The sequence below is a fragment of the Scylla paramamosain genome, chromosome 9 (genome assembly GCF_035594125.1).
Source record: "Scylla paramamosain isolate STU-SP2022 chromosome 9, ASM3559412v1, whole genome shotgun sequence".
NCBI lineage: Eukaryota > Metazoa > Arthropoda > Malacostraca > Decapoda > Portunidae > Scylla > Scylla paramamosain.
The window spans coordinates 20630001-20650997 of record NC_087159.1 but is presented as its reverse complement, the minus strand read 5'-3'; the positions used below and the strand labels follow the sequence as shown (position 1 = coordinate 20650997).

At 37.2% G+C, this 20997-nt stretch overlaps 1 protein-coding gene across 3 annotated transcripts in view; it reads left to right on the top strand.

Annotated features, from left to right (window-relative positions):
* LOC135103707 (cytosolic 10-formyltetrahydrofolate dehydrogenase-like) overlaps nt 1-20997 on the top strand; it is a 196992-nt gene that overhangs the window by 27619 nt on the left and 148376 nt on the right. The window contains exon 1 of one of the 3 annotated variants that reach the window (XM_064010306.1): nt 3744-3887. The exons of 1 other annotated variant lie outside the window; for it this stretch is intronic. In XM_064010306.1, coding sequence (XP_063866376.1) covers nt 3843-3887 — 45 coding nt within the window. In that variant the 5' untranslated portion in view covers nt 3744-3842. Of the gene's footprint in view, nt 1-3743; nt 3888-5194; nt 5285-20997 lie in introns of those variants that run through there. One more of the 3 variants, XM_064010305.1, reaches the window with a different exon arrangement.

Sequence of the window (20997 nt, the reverse complement as noted above, 5' to 3'; positions counted from 1 at the left end):
TGACATTATTATTATTATTATTATTATTATTATTATTATTATTATTATTATTATTATTATTATTATTATTATCATTTTCTCTATTTTTTCTAATTGAGTGAAATATTTATGTACAAATGTGGAAGGGGGATCACCACGTATATATGATTTTTTAAATTTTGCTTTCTATTAATTTAAAACATGAAGCTTATCAGTTTAATATATATATATATATATATATATATATATATATATATATATATATATATATATATATATATATATATATATATATATATATATATGATTACTGTACGTACTGTAATCATATATATATATATATATATATATATATATATATATATATATATATATATATATATATATATATATATATATATATAATATGATTACTGTACGTCATATGATATATATTACTTAATGGAGATCTTAACCGGTTGCCAGCATTGTCATACTTCCATTGGCCTATCCATTGAAATACTGATAAATTGATCTGGAGGCAAGATAGATTGACTGAAGAAATATTTGACAAGGCTCAAACTCCTGCTTAGCAGGGCACTCACAGGACATGTGAGTTGCGACTGCTTACTGAGTACTAGGCTTAGGACAATTATGGACTAAGAATATTGATGTATACCTAGCTGCTTACCCACATATTTAGTGTACAAAAGAAAAAATCGGAGATACTGAGCAGTAACATACTCTAATTATCACAATAGTATTATATATATATATATATATATATATATATATATATATATATATATATATATATATATATATATATATATATATATATATATATACACACACACACACACACACACACACACACACACACACACACACACTCGTATTAACTACCATATAAGACGAACTTTTTTTTTTTTATCACCCTGCATCTTATACCCAATGGTTAGGCTTTGGTAGATCAAGGGAAGGAGTTATTGCTACTCTGGTATTCAAAACGCCTCCGTTTGACACTATAATTCCCAAAATAAAATGTATGAATATATGTTTATAAATTTTACAATGATTGCAAATCAAAACAAATATGAAATTAATCTAAAGTCTGGTAGATTATTGTCGTAATGTATATATAAAACTGCCATTGTTCAACCATCAGCTACACACAGGTAGGTGGTAGGTGAATGATTCGCCCTCGTCCAAATGCTTAAACATAAGTCAGTTTTGTCCATTCCTGAGACATAGGTTACATTTCTGGAACTTCTAAGGAATAGTGGAATGACATTTCTTTTGAGATGTCGGCAGGGCAATGAGGGCAGATGGGGAAGACATGATTGTGTGAACTGTAACCAATGATCCTTCTATCATCAAAATTAATCCCGGGAACAATGTCGATGGTAATTAACATCTCTACAGACTTATAGTGACAGATTAGTATTGCTGTGTTGTCCGTGGAAAATGTTAGGATAGAAATGGGGCAAGCAAACAAAAGTAATGGATGATAACAATCACTAAAACTTACTCATGTACGAATGTATGTAAAAGTCCTACCACCGTGTTTTATATTATGTGCAATATATTTTAGCGGTTCCCAACGTTTTCTAAGTCCATGCACCCTTCCGGAAGCTTTTTAAAAATTCATGTAGTACCATGTTTTGTATTCATGTATTATATATTATGTTTTATCAACATCGGTATGAAGTTTTATTGACATTATGTTAAGATAGGATTGGAGCAAGTAAACACGAGTAATGAGTGAGCGAGTGAGATCATACCATAGTACAGATGTTGGTAAAACGTAAAATCTATGAATATCGGTGGGAGCACTTTATTAATAATACTTGGATATGGATTAAGGTTTCGTGCTCTGTTATCACTCACTACTCTTGTTTATTTTTTTCTATTTCTGTTCAAACATATTCCACAGACAACACAGCAATAATAATTTGTCAATATTACTACATACAGAGATTGACAATGCATGAGATACATAAAATACCTGGAAAAATTATTTTGCTGCTGTCATTTCACTATAGTGCGCATGCGCAGTGGTGTCATCCAGACCCACGAGCACAACATCCATGGAGGTATAATGCGTCTATTATAGCTCCATGACAACACCGTATAAAGCATAAAGAACATCCGCAGGCAACCACGCTGACAGAGTAAGATTTGATTTTTTTTTATTCTAGCATCTTTACTCTTTGCTAAGTTAAAATTACCTATCCAATGACTTTAACAATAATGATAATGTAATGCCTCATTACAAAGGAGAATAATTAGCGCTTCTTATGGTACTTCTTTCATGATACTAGGTCCAATATTAAAGGAAATGTGACTAAAAATAAAAAAAAAAAATGTTCCCTAAAAGATAGTGGAATTTCAAATTTTGCCCATATATATCTTGTGAAATTATAGGTGCGTCTTATATTGCCGGAAATACTGTGTGTGTGTGTGTGTGTGTGTATCATATATATATATATATATATATATATATATATATATATATATATATATATATATATATATATATATATATATATATATATATGATGAAATTCCGAGATACAGTAGAGGTAAACGGAAAACACCAGAGTTCTTTCCTTTTCTTCACTTTATTTTTTTTGCAACGTTTCACCTTCAAAGAAGGCATCTTCAGACTAAAATATATAATTACATTTAGGGCATCATTAATAGGATACATTAGAAAAAAAAAAGACCAAAAACATTAACCCATAAGGGGCACAATAATAAAAAAAAGTAAACAAGCTGGCATATGTATGACGGTAACATTGTTGAAAAAAAAAAAAAAAAGCAAAGACAATGTATGGAGCAATAGTGATATATGGGCGGTGAGTATATTAGATACTGATATTGGACGAAAAACAAGTGGAAAAATAAGAGTAGCTAAGTGAAACAGACCATGTTCATTCACTGATAGAAGGGTGATACCTGACTGAGGTTGTTGTGAGAGTTAGATTGACTAATAGCTCAGAAACCGAAGCTCCGAGCAGAGTTTGTAAAAGGATAATAGCTTCTAAAAAAATTGTCTGTATGTGCATCTGCAAGAAATAAAGTGAAGGATAAAAAAAAAAAAATGGGTGTTTTCCCTGTTCACCGCTACTATAAATAAATAAATAAATAAATAAATAAATATATATATATATATATATATATATATATATATATATATATATATATATATATATATATATATATATATATATATATATATATATATATATATATATGATCAAGACCAGCATGGACATAACCTACACCGAAGTTTTGCACAACTTTCAATTAACGAAGTTTCAAGTTGCTTTCTTTATTCGTCTCTCCGATAACAATCTTTATTATCTACCTATATTTTACTGGTATTTTATAACTAGTAGTGTAAGCACCGTCACATACTTATAGTTTTTATTACAGTATGTATAAGATTGGTCATGATGACTGGAGACGTGTTCTGTGTTATTTGAATTGTGACTACATAAGTGGTGGTTTAGCTCTCAAGTTGGCTACAGAAAAGGAACTGCCGCAAGTTTGCAACTGAGCACTAATAATGACTTGAGTCTACCAAGGTCGTCAAGATGCTCTCGGACGGCATTGATACATCCACACATACAGTCAGACGGTACTGACTGAAATAGACTAAACAAAGCAATAACCAGTAACAATATTACTAACTTCAGCTACGAAAAATTGTGTTGATATTTCTTTAATTGTGAGTGAGCCTTGGAAAAATACCAAAATAAACCGCTTTATTATTGTTCGTTGGCAACAGTTACAATGATAAAAACACGAACACACGCCGGTCTCAGGCAGTGTTGTTTACTCCTTGGTGTTGGGTGTATGTAGGGATCTTCGTGGAAATGTACTCTTGTGCACAAATATATAGGCGGTTCAGCACCTCGCAGGTAATATAATTAACAAAAATTTGCAAGCTGAATAGACATCCTTAGGGTTACCCATTTCTTAATGGATATATAAAAAGGTGTTTTCGTGTCTTCTTCACTGTCTGTGCTGAGTGCATTTATGTGACATGTACCCGATAACAAAATAGAGTGTAGTTGATGTGCAATTTTTGTGTAATCAAATTGTGTGGTCGTGAATTTGTTTGCTAGATAGGTGCAAATGTTCAAGACGGTGGTAATAACCGTAGAGATACCGTAATAGTAAATATTAAAGAAAGGAAAGTAAAAACGTGCATTTTGATATAAAAAGCAAAAAAAAAAAAAAAAAAAAAAGTTGCGTCTTAATTTTATGGTGGTGCAGGATGGTGACCGTGCCCGAGCTATTTATATCATGAGTGCTTCGCCATGCTGAACCCTGCGCCTCATGCAGAGAGAGAGAGAGAGAGAGAGAGAGAGAGAGAGAGAGAGAGAGAGAGAGAGAGATTGCGGTAACTGCGGTTTGAATCAAGGTGCTGTTGGTGCGTGAATTGATGTAATTTATGCAAAGCGTGATTGAAAGCATAATTAATGTTATAAAAAGGAAAAATACTGTCAACTGTATATTAACAGTTAAAGGTCTTTAAAAATATTAGTATACTAGCTCTTAGGCACTATTTTCTGAAACGATCTCTCTCTCTCTCTCTTTTCTGTAGAGATGTTCTTTTGAGAAAACTTACCCAGCTTTCTTATCTATGAACATTGTGTTATATTGTAAGGGTACCTGCCTTCTTGTTGAATGAAGGCTGACTACATGGAGTTATATGGTATAAATTACAAAATATATTACCAATGAAACCGATGAAAAATATGAATTTAGGAAATAAGAAAATCATAGTCTCAAATTAATAAAAATTAAATAATGAACACTCACTTGCTATCAACTTCCTAGAGAATTTATCCTGCCTAGCATTGTGGCAACTAACAATTATAACACTATTCTATGGAGATAGTGGGATTAAATGAATAAATGAACTTCAAAGATGAATTTTTTGGTAGTTGTGGTCTGCAGTAATTTACTTTCAAGTAGACCAAATATTGCTGATATAGGTTAGATATTGGGATGGCAGTAGTGAGGTGGAGCCACTGTATTGAGGTACTGCTGGTGTATGACTGGGCTGAATCAAAATAATGCTATTAAATTTGATATCTTCTGTACCCTCCTCTGATTGGTGGTTTCTAGATTCTCTTAATAAACATGATGTAAATGTAATATAATGTTCTTTAATTTGTTTGTAATCCAACTTGTTTCCAAATGTATTATGATTACTTGTCTCACTTGCCCAGGTATGAAGATCAAGTGTTTGAAGGGGAAAAAAATCTTACTTATGGTGGGGTCAATGGAATCAAAAGAATTGCTCAAGGTGAGCCAGGTTATGACTGTGTTTTTTTGATAGATCTAGATAACATTGTTGTGGTCTGACAAGAAGTCTCCACAAGATCATCTCTCAGCTTTTTGGTTATATATATGTATAGGATTTTAGTGTTGCTTCAATATGTTATTCCTCAAAAAGAGCTCGTTAGTAATCTGATACTTATTTTTTATATATGGTCTTTGTCATTTATCCATTTGTCTTTTCTGGCTTTCATCTCTTCCTTTATTCTTGGTATCAGTCTATTCTTTCCTCTTGAACCAAGCTGCTACAGATAAATAAGGCCTGTGTGCAGGTGCTGTATGATGTGTGAGGCTGCATTGGTGAGATACCAGGAGTGAAGAAGCATTATAAAACTACCCACACATGATCAATAATATTGACATCAGTATATTGACATCAATAACTAAAAAAAAAAAAAAAATCAGCAGCCACAAATGGTCCAATAATATTGATCAATATTTAGTTATGGAGCTGATGTCAAACTGCCAGCATCAGACCATGGAAGCAGACTGTGATGGTAGTATTATGCTTGTGCTGGCTTTGGCATTAAAAAGGAAAAGGACAAAAAGTGCCAAAGAGGATGTTGGACAAAGAAATGGTTGTTGAACTGAAAAGAATAAACATAAGAGAAACTTGCAGGAACTGTGAGCAAGTGAGCCCTAAGACCACAAAAATGACCTAAGAATGGAAGAAAGATGCTTTTGTATACTTCAATAAATTCGAGAATAAACTTCCAGTCATCTTATTTTGTGGTGCCTGACATCCTTCCTTCTTGAGCTATCAGTAGAGAATGGCAAAAATATTGATCATTGATCAATGTTATTGAAGCTACCACACACAATCAATTACATTGATATTGTGTCAATATTAATGATAGAAAATCACTCATTTTGATGTCAATATGTTGACCAAACTTTCAATGCAACTCGTACACTATCAATAATATTGATCAATACTCAATATTGATCAATATTATTAACTGTATGGATTACATTGAAGGATTGATAAATGTATTGACAACATCAAAATGATTGATTTTCTGTCAATAATACTGTCATAATATCAATATTATTGATTGTGTGTGGTAGCTTCAATAATGTTCTCTCCTGATAGCTCAAGAAGGAATGATGTCTGGCACCACAAAATGAGATGATTGGAAGTTAATTCTTGAATTTATTGAAGTGTACTGGAACCTTCCAACCCTTTGGAAAGTAAAATCTCATCAATGTAGTGATGGGAACAAGAAGTTGAAGTCATACGAAACATTACACCAAAAATACAAGAAATTCTCCTTTGGCATTTTTTTTTTGTCCTTTTCCCTTGATATTGCTACTGACAGCACAAGCACAATACCACTATCACTGTTTCCATGGTCTGATCCTGACAGTTTGATGTCAGCTCCACAACTGAATATTGATCAATATTGAACTGTTTGTAGCTGGTGGGCTTTTTACAGTTATTGATGTCAATATTATTGTTAGTGTATTACTTTTATCTACCAGCAGCCATTTGCATGTTATCAGTCAATTGTTATTTGTCCATTCCCATTCTCCTGAACCCAGCTGATGAGGGTAAGTATAGGTAAGCAAAGCCATCATGTAGCACCCACACACGTCATGTTTACCTGCAACACCTTGTTTCAAGAGAAAAAGAATAGAGTGGTAATAAGGATAAGGGAAGAGATGAAGACTAGAGAAGACAGATGGATGAATTATGAAGACCATACATAGAAAACAAAGATTGGATTATTGGCGAGCTCCTTTTTGACTACAGTAACACTGAAACAACAAAAGAAATATTTATTTATTTTTTAGGAAAAGAGACTAAGTAGGGTAAGCATCTGGAAATGGGTAGTGAGCCTTGGATCTCTGCAATACCCCCAAATTTTGTGGTTTCAGGACTGTAGTTACCCACTTTTGGTCCAGGAATTTGAGGGTATAGTGTACTCAATGATGCAACTTTCTTGTGGCCGATGGGAACATGGTCTGTCACATTTTATTGTGTCACACTCTGTATGTTGTTCACATTGTCTAAGACCTTTGAGCTTTATAAAATTTCTCCTGAAGGTCTGCTTCACACTCCCTGTTTTATATGGAGATGGAGTGTATCATTAGTGACATCACTCCATTGACAGGAAAATTAATTAGAGCTGCCATTTATCTTTCTTTGAGTTGGAAGTATTGTTCCATAAATAGTGGCAACAGTGCTTCCATCTCACAGAAGGATATTTGACATATCTGAATAGTTTTCCTGTTGATGTAGTGACATCATCAATGATGCACTCCATCTCCAGATGGACATGTGAAATTACTCTGATAACTCCTATTATTCTATTCTCCTTCTCACAGAAGGATATTTGACATATCTGAATAGTTTTCCTGTTGATGTAGTGACATCATCAATGATGCACTCCATCTCCAGATGGACATGTGAAATTACTCTGATAACTCCTATTATTCTAAGATGTAGAAGCCTTGCCTTACATATTGAGCAAGGTTATCTACTCTGGGATCTTTTATTTCATCTATAACTATTCAGTGAAAAAATGGGATCAATCCTTCTCATTTGAAGTAGGTAAGTGAGAAGGAGTAATTGTTTGTTTTTACAGAAGAGTCCAGTAAAGTCAAGGATGGTCATTAACTCTGTTTTCTATTTCATTAGGTACCTTATTATAGTTTTGAGTCCTTCATAACCTAATTTTGTTCTATGAAGGTATTTTTGATGCACTTTTCACATTGCCTATCTTCCATTCTGTAAGGCTGTTCTGTCAAGGAGCTTGTTGTGTGGGTAATTAACATACAAGAATGTTTTCTCTGTATAAGGGTTTGTTGTATAGATGGACAATGTAACATTTCTAATTATGTTAGAGAGGCATCATTGAAGTTAGTAGTCATCAGTAATTAAATCCTGAGAATATGATTGTCAAGCCACAAATCTGTGGGGTGTTTGTATAAAGGTTTTGACTCTAAAGTCTTTTATAACTTCTGAATATTGTCAAGATATATGTAAATAGGCAGATGTATGCTTTTTTCTAGAGAGTAGGATCAAGGAAGTTTAAGAGGGTTGTAGGCAACAGTGACCTTCTCTTTATGAAGTTTGGGTCAGTGAGTGGCTCCCATATTGGTAGAGGGGTTGGTCCCATGTATTTACCTAGTTGTATTGTACAGGGCACAAGCCAAAGCTCATTTTGTCCTGTCTCCATATCCATATTTATCCAGTTTCTCTTTAAACATGTGTACACTGTTTGCCACAACCACCTCTTTCTTCAGATCATTCCAGATTTCAGTAGTTTGATATGGGAAGCTTCATGTGCAGATTAGTGACATTACATTGAGGTTACCTATACTGTGGTGATGTTAAATTTGGTATTGGGATGGGACCATCTGCAGGGCATATACTATACATGCAGTTGATCCTCAACATTCATGGGAGTTAGGTAATAGAGACATACAAATAATTGGTGTGTGCCCCTTAAAAGTTTCGTGATACCCATATGGTGGTAAGCCCTTAAAAACACTCTTGAACCCCCTATAGCCTTGTTTAAGTATGGAAAACGACCACTTTATTTAATATGCAATAAAAGAAGGTAAAAAAAATTATGAATATTGTAATGTGGCCTCATGCTCCACTCTCCCTTCTCATTATTACCAACTTGACTGATGCTGCTGCATCATCACAACACACTCTACCCTTCTGCCTCCATATTGTTACTACTGTAGAAAACAAACACATATTTTGTTAATATTGTAGCTACTGTGTATTTTTATCAACAGACATGGTAAGGTGTCTTGGGAGATCACATAGAAATATAATGATGGTAAAAATAGAAATATGATGAAGATGGTGAAGATATGATGATGATAACATCATTGTGAGGGTGAAGGAGAAGGACAGTTGGGCAGCAGTGGGAAATATACACTATATACAGGTAACAGGAAGTGTACATAGCTGGTTGCTAAAAATATGCTAAATTAACGACACTACTGAATGTCAGAGGGAATATGGGTTGGTATGTGTGTGAGTGTGTGTGGAATGTTGAGGCATGTTGCACTCAGGATTTGAATTGGTGGCAACCCCTGAAAAATTGAATCTGCATTCATGTTTGCTTCAATAAGTTCCTGCATTTTGTTATGAATTCATTGTGTTCCAGATAGTGTTGTTGTATGAGTTATGTGGGGGGATTGAGTAAGGATCCACTGCACTGTTATATTGGCACATGTTATATATTCAATGTAAGTTTACTGCAGTGTACTCATTGATAACCGTTTTGAGTTTTCTCCATTTCCCATCATAGCAGCGAGCTGATTTTAAAATAAAATTCAGACAGATGGGGTGCAATCTTGTGAGAGCTTGTATATTAACGTAATTCTGCTTTTATAAGTCACATGAGTAATTTGGTGAGGGGCTGGGTATTATTTACATACCTTAATATTTAGTATCTTACTCTGACCACCCAAGGATTCCCAGAATACCACTCTCAAATCTCTTTTATTTTATAAAGATGACTGCCGGTCATATTGTAATTATTTCGTCTGTCTTGTGTTCTTTGTCAGTCCAGGCAGGTTGACTGTCTGGAGTTGTTTTCTGAGTCAAGCTGACTCTTGTCTAGTTCTTCTTTAGTTAAATTCTACTGGCTTTTTGTTGTTGCAATTGTTTGTGCATCTTTGTTGGCCAGAGGACTATTCTTTGTGTGCTGTGTAGTGTTCGGTAATCTCCCTTCTCTCCTGATCCACCAATTTTATACGAGGTGAGATCAGTCGTCTGGGAGATCTGAGATGAGGTGCACATGAACTAGGCACTGTAATATTCTGAGGACAGTGGGAGGATTGTCGTTTGTGGATGGATTTGTCCTTGGGATATTGCGTGCTGTTGTGTGTTTCCATTGCTACTTTACTTTCTAGGATGTGACTTTTTTTTTTTTTCTTCTTTTTGTGATGTGATTTCTTTTTTGGCTTGGGGAGTGAGGTTTCGGAGTTATGCTTCTTCTTCAGTGGAGACAGGGGTGGCAACCTTGAGGTCTTAGTTGTTTACGGCCTATGTGTGGCCTGGATTCGTATGTATTTGCCCTGCACTAGACTACGGGGTGTACCCTAAGGCAGTGGCTCCTGAGATAGCATGGTGGTGGAGGTTGTCAGCTGGGAATCCTCTCACCTACTGACAGTTTATCCCTTCAGCTGCCTGGCAAGTCACTCTCCTCACTCCGAATATTGCCTCAGAGGATCAAGGGCACCTCCTGGCCACTTACCCTCAATTTCCCCTCTTGGAGATCTGCACACACTCCTACTTACATGTACATGCCCAGCAGGCATGGGCATTTAAGGGTGGTGATGAAGACAGGCATGCACTCTGCCATGTCTCCCACACTGACATTCACCATCACGGGGACCTGCATGGTAACACATTCACTGATGATGCCACACAGCCACTGCACAGCTTCTGGCATGCCGTGCACTTCCACCAAGTCCTCCTTCACAAACGTCTTCTCAGAGCCCATGTCCATCATGCACCTCTACCAAGCCCTCCTTCACGAACTTCTTGGAGCCCGTGTCCACCACCAGCTGAGTGGAATACCCATTCGTTGTGCCTGCCACTTGCACGGCCGTAGGCACTGCTGTGAGTCAGCAACTTACTCCTGGTGGGGCTGTGTGACCCCTGGCTGAGACACTGCCTCGCTTCCTGACCCAACCACGTTTCCCACTTCTACCACTCCCTTGGAATGCTGGCAAAACCTTGAGCGGTGTCCTGTCTGGCCACAGCTCCAGCAACAGGGCTTGAGGAATACACTGCTGGTATCTTCCAGCAAGTATGATCTTTATAGCTGGCCACACTGCCTCTTCTGGTGGCCCACCTGGCCACACCCCCAGCTGGCTCCTCTGAACCCCTCAAGACTCTCCTTCCTCTGGTGGTCTGCCTTACCATTTTTCATCCTCCTGGCTCTGTGGCAAGGCAGGGCATTAGCTCCCCCTGCATAACAGGGTGGGACTGGCCCTGGAACACTGGCTATGTTTACAAAGCAGTCCCTTGCCAGGAGGTTCATCATCAGTGCCGTCAGATATGCCTGGCAAACCAAGGACTCCACCTCTGGTGCCAACTGTGTGAGAGGCTCTCCTCTGCCCTTCACCTGCACCTTAAAGCATGCCCTCTGGATCTCAGCTTTCTGAAAGTGGCTAAAGTGGTGACACAGGGCCTCCAACAAGTCATTGTATGATGCCCTCTGGGCCGGTGTCAGGTGGCCCAGGACCTCCACTGCCTGGTCCCATAGACTGGTGACGAGCTGCAGGGCTCGTTCCTGTGTGGTCCATCCTTGAACCTGGTAAGACTTCCTGGGAACCTTCCTTTCAAACTCTGCTGGCTTCCTCCACCTGTGGCTGGTCTACAGGGAAGAAGGCTCCTGCCATCCCCCTCTGCACTGCAGGGAGACAAGGGAGGGTGGAGAAATCCCAATGTGGGAACAGAGCACATGGCCTACACAATTCCCATGCATCCTCATAATTTCCTGTAAATTTTTTCTGAGCTCCGCTCTGCTCTGCTACCTTTTGACAGCATGTGGCCATCTTTTACACTGCTTTCCCGACCTGCCTCTTGATGTCAGTCAAAGTCTCTTGCAGTTCCTCCTTGACACAGGCACAGCATTTGTCAACAGTCTCCTGCAGTTCCCCAATGACATGGGTGCAGTGGTCATTGATGGTCTCCTGCAGTTCCTCTGTAACACAGGTGCAGCATTTATCAGTGTATTGCTGGCCTCAGTCTTGCATCACCCACATCTTGCTCTGCAGGGCAAGTCTTGTGTCCTCCACCATTTTCTTTGTTTGCTGTGCCTAGTTTAAAAACTGTGACAACTGCTGTATTATGAGAGTCAGCATGTCTGGCTTTTCCTCAGGGGTGGGGGAAGCAGCCCCACCTATATGTGGCAATAGCACATCCTCCTCTCCTGCACTTCCTGCCAAGCCATCTTGACATTGTTGGCATCCCCGGCAAAACGAGCTACAGAATGCTATCCTGCCTCTGATGCCACTGTTATGACAGCCCCCCCCCTTTTCTCCGACACCTCTCTTCTGCATGGCTCCTCTTTGGGCTTCACTTTTCACCAGCCAACTGAGGGTTCAGAAGACTTGGGAGAGATGGAGAGGGTTTTTGCTGACACCTACCTTCCTAAGCCACATGGATGCTTGAAGTAAGGATTTCACTGGGTCCTTGCAGCTTGTCCATGAGGGAAGCATATTAACCAGCCTGGCAGGGAGTCACTCACTGCTGTCACACATGCAGAGGGAAGGAGATAGAGAGATACAGGCTCTCAATAGATCAGTGGTTCTCAAACTTGTTTGTCCCATGCACCTCTTTTCACCATATGTCAGAATGTCATTCCCCCTCCTTTCCAAGTCTGTCTATGGGCAATCTATTTTGGATAATCTATGTGTAATCTGTTTTGATCCTTTCAGTTTGGGAGCTTGTGGTGAATAGTTTGATAGGCTTCTTGCAGCAGGTAACCGATGCATACTGAATTTTGTGCCGCCCTGGGAAGCTCAAAGGCAATAAAAAGATCAATATTCTAACAATTTGAGTTTGCCAGTCTGTATTCCCAAGTCCCCCCTTTGAAAACCTGAAATTCCCCCCCAGAGGGGAATTACCCCCTGGTTAAGAACCCCTGCACTAGGTGCTGTTTATTTGCTAAACTGCACAAGCATGGCTTAGAGTATTTGTATAGCTCTGGCATGCCATAGCAACTCCACACACATGCACTGTCCTGGCACTTAGTCTCACGGCATAGTAGAGAAGCCACTCCCAACAATGTGGAGGTAAAATAGGAGTGGAGGCAAGCAAGGGACACACCAGCTCTGACTTTCTGTGCGGTGATGCTGCAACTACCTGGATGATGCTCTGCTCCAGCCAATCCTCCCCGGCTCTTCTCTTGCTCACCCACACCCATGCTCAGACATGCAGATGGACACACACACACACACACACACACACATAGATGCAGGGGTATATACATAATAATATATATATATATATATATATATATATATATATATATATATATATATATATATATATATATATATATATATATATATATATATATATATATATATATATATATTTAGGTTCCTCCTACACAAGTCCCATAGGAGGAGAAACCAGTGAAAATAACTCGCGAGGTGGAGCAACACATGGGGGCTATCAAACAGCTTGAGTCTCCTGGTGTACTGAGTTTAATAACTGCGGTGAACCCAAACATCTGTTTCGCCTGCCGACGTGGCAAACCCACAGGCAACAATGACGTGTCAGGCACAGCTTATTTGTGCACCGACCTATGAACAAACATATAATTTATACCCAAATTAATGTAATTTCATATATAATAATAAATCAAATATCAACACCCTTTAAAGTCTCAATACAAATAATCTTTGTAATCCCATTCTTCCTCACAAACTGAGTGAACCAAGTTCAAACCCCTGGAGTCAACATCATTCAAACCCCTGGTGCCAACATCTCCCCACCATAGGAGTACTTTTAATAACTCCTATCCTTACTCTCAACAACATGATCATATGGCATCAGGATGTATAAATACAAATGTCTCACTAAGAGACAACTCAACCCTCATCCTGGGAAGCAAATGATACAATAAAACAATAAACAATACCCAAAGGGACAATACTGATCATCAACCTAAATCTACAATACATCTCAAACCCTCAAATCTCTCATTCAGCCTCTGAGGAGGCTTTACAGTTCGTCCTGTTCTAGACACACAAGTTGACGATGGTGTCATGGAGTGAGCCTCATCAGAACCTTGAGCATAAGCTGGGAAGGCATCTGTTGGTGGTAAGGGACTATGAGCATCTGTTGTAGCATCCTCCCCTGCAGATGAAAGCTCCAACTTATGCAGTTTTTGCACTGGCCTACTAATTACTCCCTTTGCAGTCTTAACTTTGACTCTACGAATTATTCCATCCTTCCCAGGGAATAGCTCAACAACCACTCCAAGGGGCCATTGCAAACGAGGAGAATTATCTTCCCGAACCAGCACAACAGATCCCTTCTCCAGTTTACATCTGGGTATGAAACCTGTAATGATAGGGGGTAAATTCAATAAATAGTCAGACACCCACACACTCCAAAACTTATCAAGTTGTTGTCTCAGGCTTTCTTGCTCACATAGGTCCTTATGTGACATTTCTGGAACCTGGCAATCACCTTTAAGCTCAATGAAATCCAGCAGTGCGCCCAATTAAAAAATGAGGTGTTAAAGGGCTTACAGAATTACGATCATCTGTGGCAAAAGTTAAGGGTCTTGAATTTACACATGCCTCAATTTCATGTAAGGTAGTCTCTAGCTCACATGTTGTTAAACATTTTATACCAAGAGTCTTTCTTAGAGCTAATTTAACAGATCAGACTAATCTTTCCCACCAACCTCCCCACCATGGAGCATGGGGTACAACAAACTTCCACTGGGGAGCAAAGGTGCCAAAGAACTGATGCATTTGTTTAGACATACTAATAAAAGTCTCGGCATTGTCAAAGTAAATAACTGATGGAAGGCCTCTTCTGGCAGAAAACCTATGAAAGGCAAGTAAGCAATCATCATAAGACAAAGAGTTAGTCAACTCTAAGTGTACTGCATAGACAACTCCACAAGTGAATAGCAAAATGTACAGCTTCTTGCATGGAAAATCAACACAAAACAGTGGTCCAGCATAATCTACACCTGTCACAGTGAAAGGAGGAGCAGAGTTAATTCTTAGTCCTGGGAGAGGAGCTACAGGCTGACGGCAAGCTTGCGAGTGATGGCTACGACAAATCATACACTCTGTACAGACTATCCTAGCAAGCTTTCTTAATCTGACAATTAAGTAACAAGATCTTAATGTTGAAATTAAAGTGGAAACACCAGCGTGTTTTAGAAATACATGTTGGAAACTAACTAACAGCTTGGCAATGTGACCTGCTGGAATAATTATAGGATACTTGCAATCATAACTTAATTCAGCCTGGTCCAGCTGACTCTTGCTTCTCAAAAGACCATTTTCATCCATAAAAGGATTGAATTTCCTAATGTCAGAACTCTTAGGGAGTGACTTTCCAAGCATTAAGGCATTGATCTCTTGGCTGTACCTTTCTCTCTGAACACAAATTATTAACTTTGTCTTAGCTTGATCTAACTCTGTATAAGACAAGGGCCCAAAACATTTAACAGCATGAAGTGTACAATTGTTCACAAACCTTATTACCCAAGCTACACACTTAATAACTTTTGTAAAATGACCCCAGCGGACATAGTCAATCCCTACTGATGGATGCTCGGACACTAAGCATGTCACTGGGCTGTCAGGGAATACCTCCTCTACAGTGGACAGTGCTGCTGGTACCTCATCCTGTTGCATGGAAGTAAAGTGTTCCGAGAGCCAAGCAGGACCATTCGGCCACGAGGTACAGGAAATTAAGTCTTCAGCAAAGGCACCTCTGGAAATAAGGTCTCCTGGATTATCTTTACCAGGAATATGCTTCCACTGAACTGGGGGGATTAAACTCAATATCAGTTAATCTATTCGCTACAAAAGTCTTCCATCTATTAGGGTCTCCCTTTATCCATGACAATGCTACTTTAGAATCAGTCCAGCAGTACATTTGTACATCAATTAAGTGCAGGGAAGTCTTCACAAATACAGATAGCCTAGCACACAGAAGAGCACCCATTAATTCCAACCTCGGCACTGACAATTTCTTGATAGGTACTACCCTTCCTTTGGCTAGAACTAAGATTACCTTAAATGACCCATCATTATCAGGAACTCTCAAGTATACACAGGCACCATACCCCTTCTTGGAAGCATCTCCAAAGGCATGCAGTTCAACATTTTGTAGCTTGTTCCATACAACTTCTGGAAAGTAACAACGATTAACTTGCCATGTGTTAAGAACTTTTATATTTTGAACCCACCTCTGAAACCGGTGTTGCAATTCTGTAGGCAAGATCTCATCCCAAGAAAGTCCCAAGTCTCCAAATATCTTGGAACATAATTTTTGCCATCATGATTACTGGGCATAAAGGCCAAGAGGATCAAATAATTTACTGATGACACTGAGAACTGCTCTCTTTGTGGATGCTACCTCAAGATCCTTCAATTCTAAACAATCAAATGAAAAACCATCTCCAGTAAAACACCACTGTAAACCAAGAATCTTTGTCTCTGCATGCTTGCTGGGCTCTAAGTAGTCATTAAATCTGTCTGTTAAGGCATTGCAGTTCGAGCTCCACTTTGAAAGTGTCATACTGGCCTTGGATAGAACTGACCTTGCCTTATCAAACTTAGCAAAGGCTTCCTCTGCATTATCAGCTCCTGACAACCAGTCATCCACATATAGGTTAACCTTTAGCTCTGCAATAACTTCAGAATCAGGAAAGCTTTTAAGATGATGTTTAACAGTTGTGTTCAACAGAAATGGACTACTTTTATTGCCAAATGGAACTCTAGTTACCATTATAGTTTCAAAGAAATCTATGCACGTCCCTGTCTTCTTTCCTTACATTAATCTGGAGGAAAGCTTTAGTTATATCACCAGTTAAGGCAACCTTCCACCTTCTGAACCTCATAAGTACTTCTACCAACTGTGGGTTAAGAGGGGGACCCACCTCAAGACAGTGATTTAATGAGACTCCATTATAGCTCACAGCAGATGCGTCAAAGACTGGTCTTACTTTACTTGTGGTGCTGACTTCCCTGACGACAGGATGATGAGGAAGGTAAAATGTGGGGTATGGGCTGTTCATCTCACCCTCAGGTACTTACTTCTTTAATGATGCCTTCCGTAATCCTCAAATACGGCATCATACTCCTCATGAAGTTTAGGATTGGATTTAAATTTATGCATCAAACATAACAACCTTTTTCTTGCAAGCCTTTCATTATTTTGGAGGCTACACTTATGCTATGATTTCCAGGGAAGAGCAACCTCATATCTATCATTATTAAACTTAACTGTCTCTGAAAAGGATTTTAACACTGGATGGTTGCTAACATCAGGATGTTACAAATTCCCACTGACTAAATCCCAAAACTTATGTAACTCATTCTCATTGAAATTGTTAATGCATAACATCTGAGACAACTTAACATTTCCCTTGAAAACTTATGTAACTCATTCTCATTGAAATTGTTAATGCATAACATCTGAGACAACTTAACATTTCCCTTGGATGCCGAAGCACAAATCCCAGACAGGATCCAACCAAACACTGTCTCTTGAGGCACTAGTCCCTCAACCTGCAAATTCTTGTTGGGGATTACAAATTTCCAATAGGCATAAAGTCCTATCAAAATGTCAACATTTACCTTCCTGTCCCGCTCATACTCATCTGCTTACTGCACAGACTTAAAGGGCAGTAGGGTTTCAGCTGGAACACAAGGACATAATAATGGAGCACATATTGTGGGCACTTCAGCTGCAAGTAAACACACAACTTCATTATTAACATCCACTAAATTTAAGTAATAAATATTACATGGGGTAGATCTAGAACTCTTACTTCCCCAAAAGGCAGAATAGGACATCTGTTCAGAAGATACCCATGTAGGCCTAACCTTCCTTACAAATTCACTCGACACATAGGATCGATCTGCCCCAGAGTCAAACAACAAGGTAGCTTCACTGTACTTGCCATGCTTTCCATACACTTTTAACTTTTGTTGTTGGCAAGACACAACACCTTTGTTTAAAATGTGAAGAATGAGAAACACCAGCTAGATCACCAGGCATAACATTGGTATCTCCCGCTTCAGCTTCACTCTCCTTGGCCAGCTGACTAACAGCCCTGCCCTTAGGTGAAACATTATCTTTGAGCAGAGAAGGACATTATGGTTGCCTTTACACTTAGAGCACTTTGCCTTGCAACCTCTAACTACATGCTAGAGGTAGCTACATGCTCAGCAGAACGAATATTTTCCAGTCGTTCTGCATGTGAAAGTTTGATAACTTTAAAGCACTTTTCACTGGAATGGGACTTATTACAAAATCCACACCCACCTGAATATGTCTCTGAGACTGTCTGAAGAGCAAATGCAGAACTAGGAGATTTCTTTCTTCTCTCCGACTCCTTCACACTGTGGCCGTCTGTCCCTGCAGCAGTAGTCATGTCCTTAAAGGAGTCTGAGCGTTCACTGCGCTCAATCTCCTTCCTAAGAAAATCCAGCAGCCATGCGAGATCCTTTTCGTGGCCCGATCCTTCCCTCGACCACTCCAAACAGATGTCGCTTGGCAGACGAGACAAAATCACTGGGGTGAGGAAGAGGCCAAACTCACTGCCACTTACCCCCAGTGCCTCCAAACTCCTGATGTGGATCAGGAGGTCATCCTGCAGCTCCCTCAAGGCGGACACATAAGTCGTAGATCCTTGAGGCTTGAATGGCATGCTCAAGCCATGAAGAGCTCGAATGCTTCCCATACTGCTCCTTCAACAGATTACAGGCCACAGCATAATTAACTGCAGTAAGTGACAAGCCTTGGATGACGGACTTGGCCTCACCTTCCAATAAGGCCTGCAGATAGGTGAACTTGCTGATGGCTGGTAGAGTAGAGTCGTCTACCATAGCCACGAACAAGCCCCAGAATGACTGCCACTGGGTTAGTTCACCACTAAACTTCAGCAAGTCGAGCCGTGGAAGATTCACACAGGCACTAGTAGACACTGCGCTTGCATTTGCAGACTTATCTTCACTACTTCCCGACCCTTCATGGACGGCAGTCTTATCCAGTTTCGCCAACAGTTAGCCAGCCTGCACCCGAACAGCTCTAACACCACTACGTAAACCATCTGCTTTGTCCAGGTCTGCTTCCAGCAACTCAGGGTCACTTATTGTCAGTTCATATTCCGCTTGAACTCGGTCCAAGGTGTCTAGATGCTTATCTAAATCCGCTATAGCGTCTTCCAGCTGCACCCTGGACCCAGTTGGCAATATATATATATATATATATATATATATATATATATATATATATATATATATATATATATATATATATATATATATATATATATATATATATATATATATATATATATATATATATATATATATATATATATATATATATATATATATATATATATATATATATATATATATATATATATATATATATATATATATATATATATATATATATACATATATATATATATATATATATATATATATATATATATATATATATATATATATATATATATATATATATATATATATATATATATATATATATATATATATATATATATATATATATATATATATATATATATATATATATATATATATATATATATATATATATATATATATATATATATATATATATATATATATATATATATATATATATATATATATATATATATATATATATATATATATATATATATATATATATATATATATATATATATATATATATATATATATATATATATATATATATATATATATATATATATATATATATATATATATATATATATATATATATATATATATATATATATATATATATATATATATATATATATATATACATATATATATATATATATATATATATATATATATATATATATATATATATATATATATATATATATATATATATATATATATATATATATATATATATATATATATATATATATATATATATATATATATATATATATATATATATATATATATATATATATATATATATATATATATATATATATATATATATATATATATATATATATATATATATATATATATATATATATATATATATATATATATATATATATATATATATATATATATATATATATATATATATATATATATATATATATATATATATATATATATATATATATATATATATATATATATATACAGTGAAATCCCTCTTATCCGGCATCAACAGGACTGCCGACATGCAGGATACTTGAATAGAAGTGAAATTATGTCCACAATCACCACCCTACACTCATGCATCTTACCATAACAAAGATCAGCTGATCTTAATCAGCAGCTGATCTGATCAGCTGCTTAAGTGTAAGCACAACACGCTTCCTCTTTTCTACAACTCCTCGTCTTACTCCTCCTCCTCCTCCTCCATATTCATACCTTTTATTAAAACCAGCACTAACATTTTATTTTACAGATCAATCAATCAATACTATTTCCAATAGATATTTACAACTATATGTTACCGTTTTCCTAACACTCAAACTACATTAATGTAGTTTGGTACATTAATGTAGTAATTTTATTTTACAGATCAATCAATCAATACTATTTCCAATAGATATTTACAACTATATGTTACTGTTTTCCTAACACTCAAACTACATTAATGTAGTTTGTACATTAATGTAGTAATGATAAGAGGAGTAGAGAGATTTTGTTATAGGGTGAGGAGGGAAAAATTGTGTGTTTTTGAGTTAGAAGGAAGCATAAATTGTGTGTTTTTTGGTGAGTTAAAGGGTAATTTTAGTAACTTAAGGAGAAGACAAAGGAAGAAATTGTGTTTGTGTGATTTATAATGTTAAACACAGGATGAGGCAGAAATGTGTTTCTGTGTGTGTGTGTGTGTGTGTGTGTGTGTGTGTGTGTAAAAATAAGTTTAAATGACATAACAGTAATGAAACCTAACTCACTGAA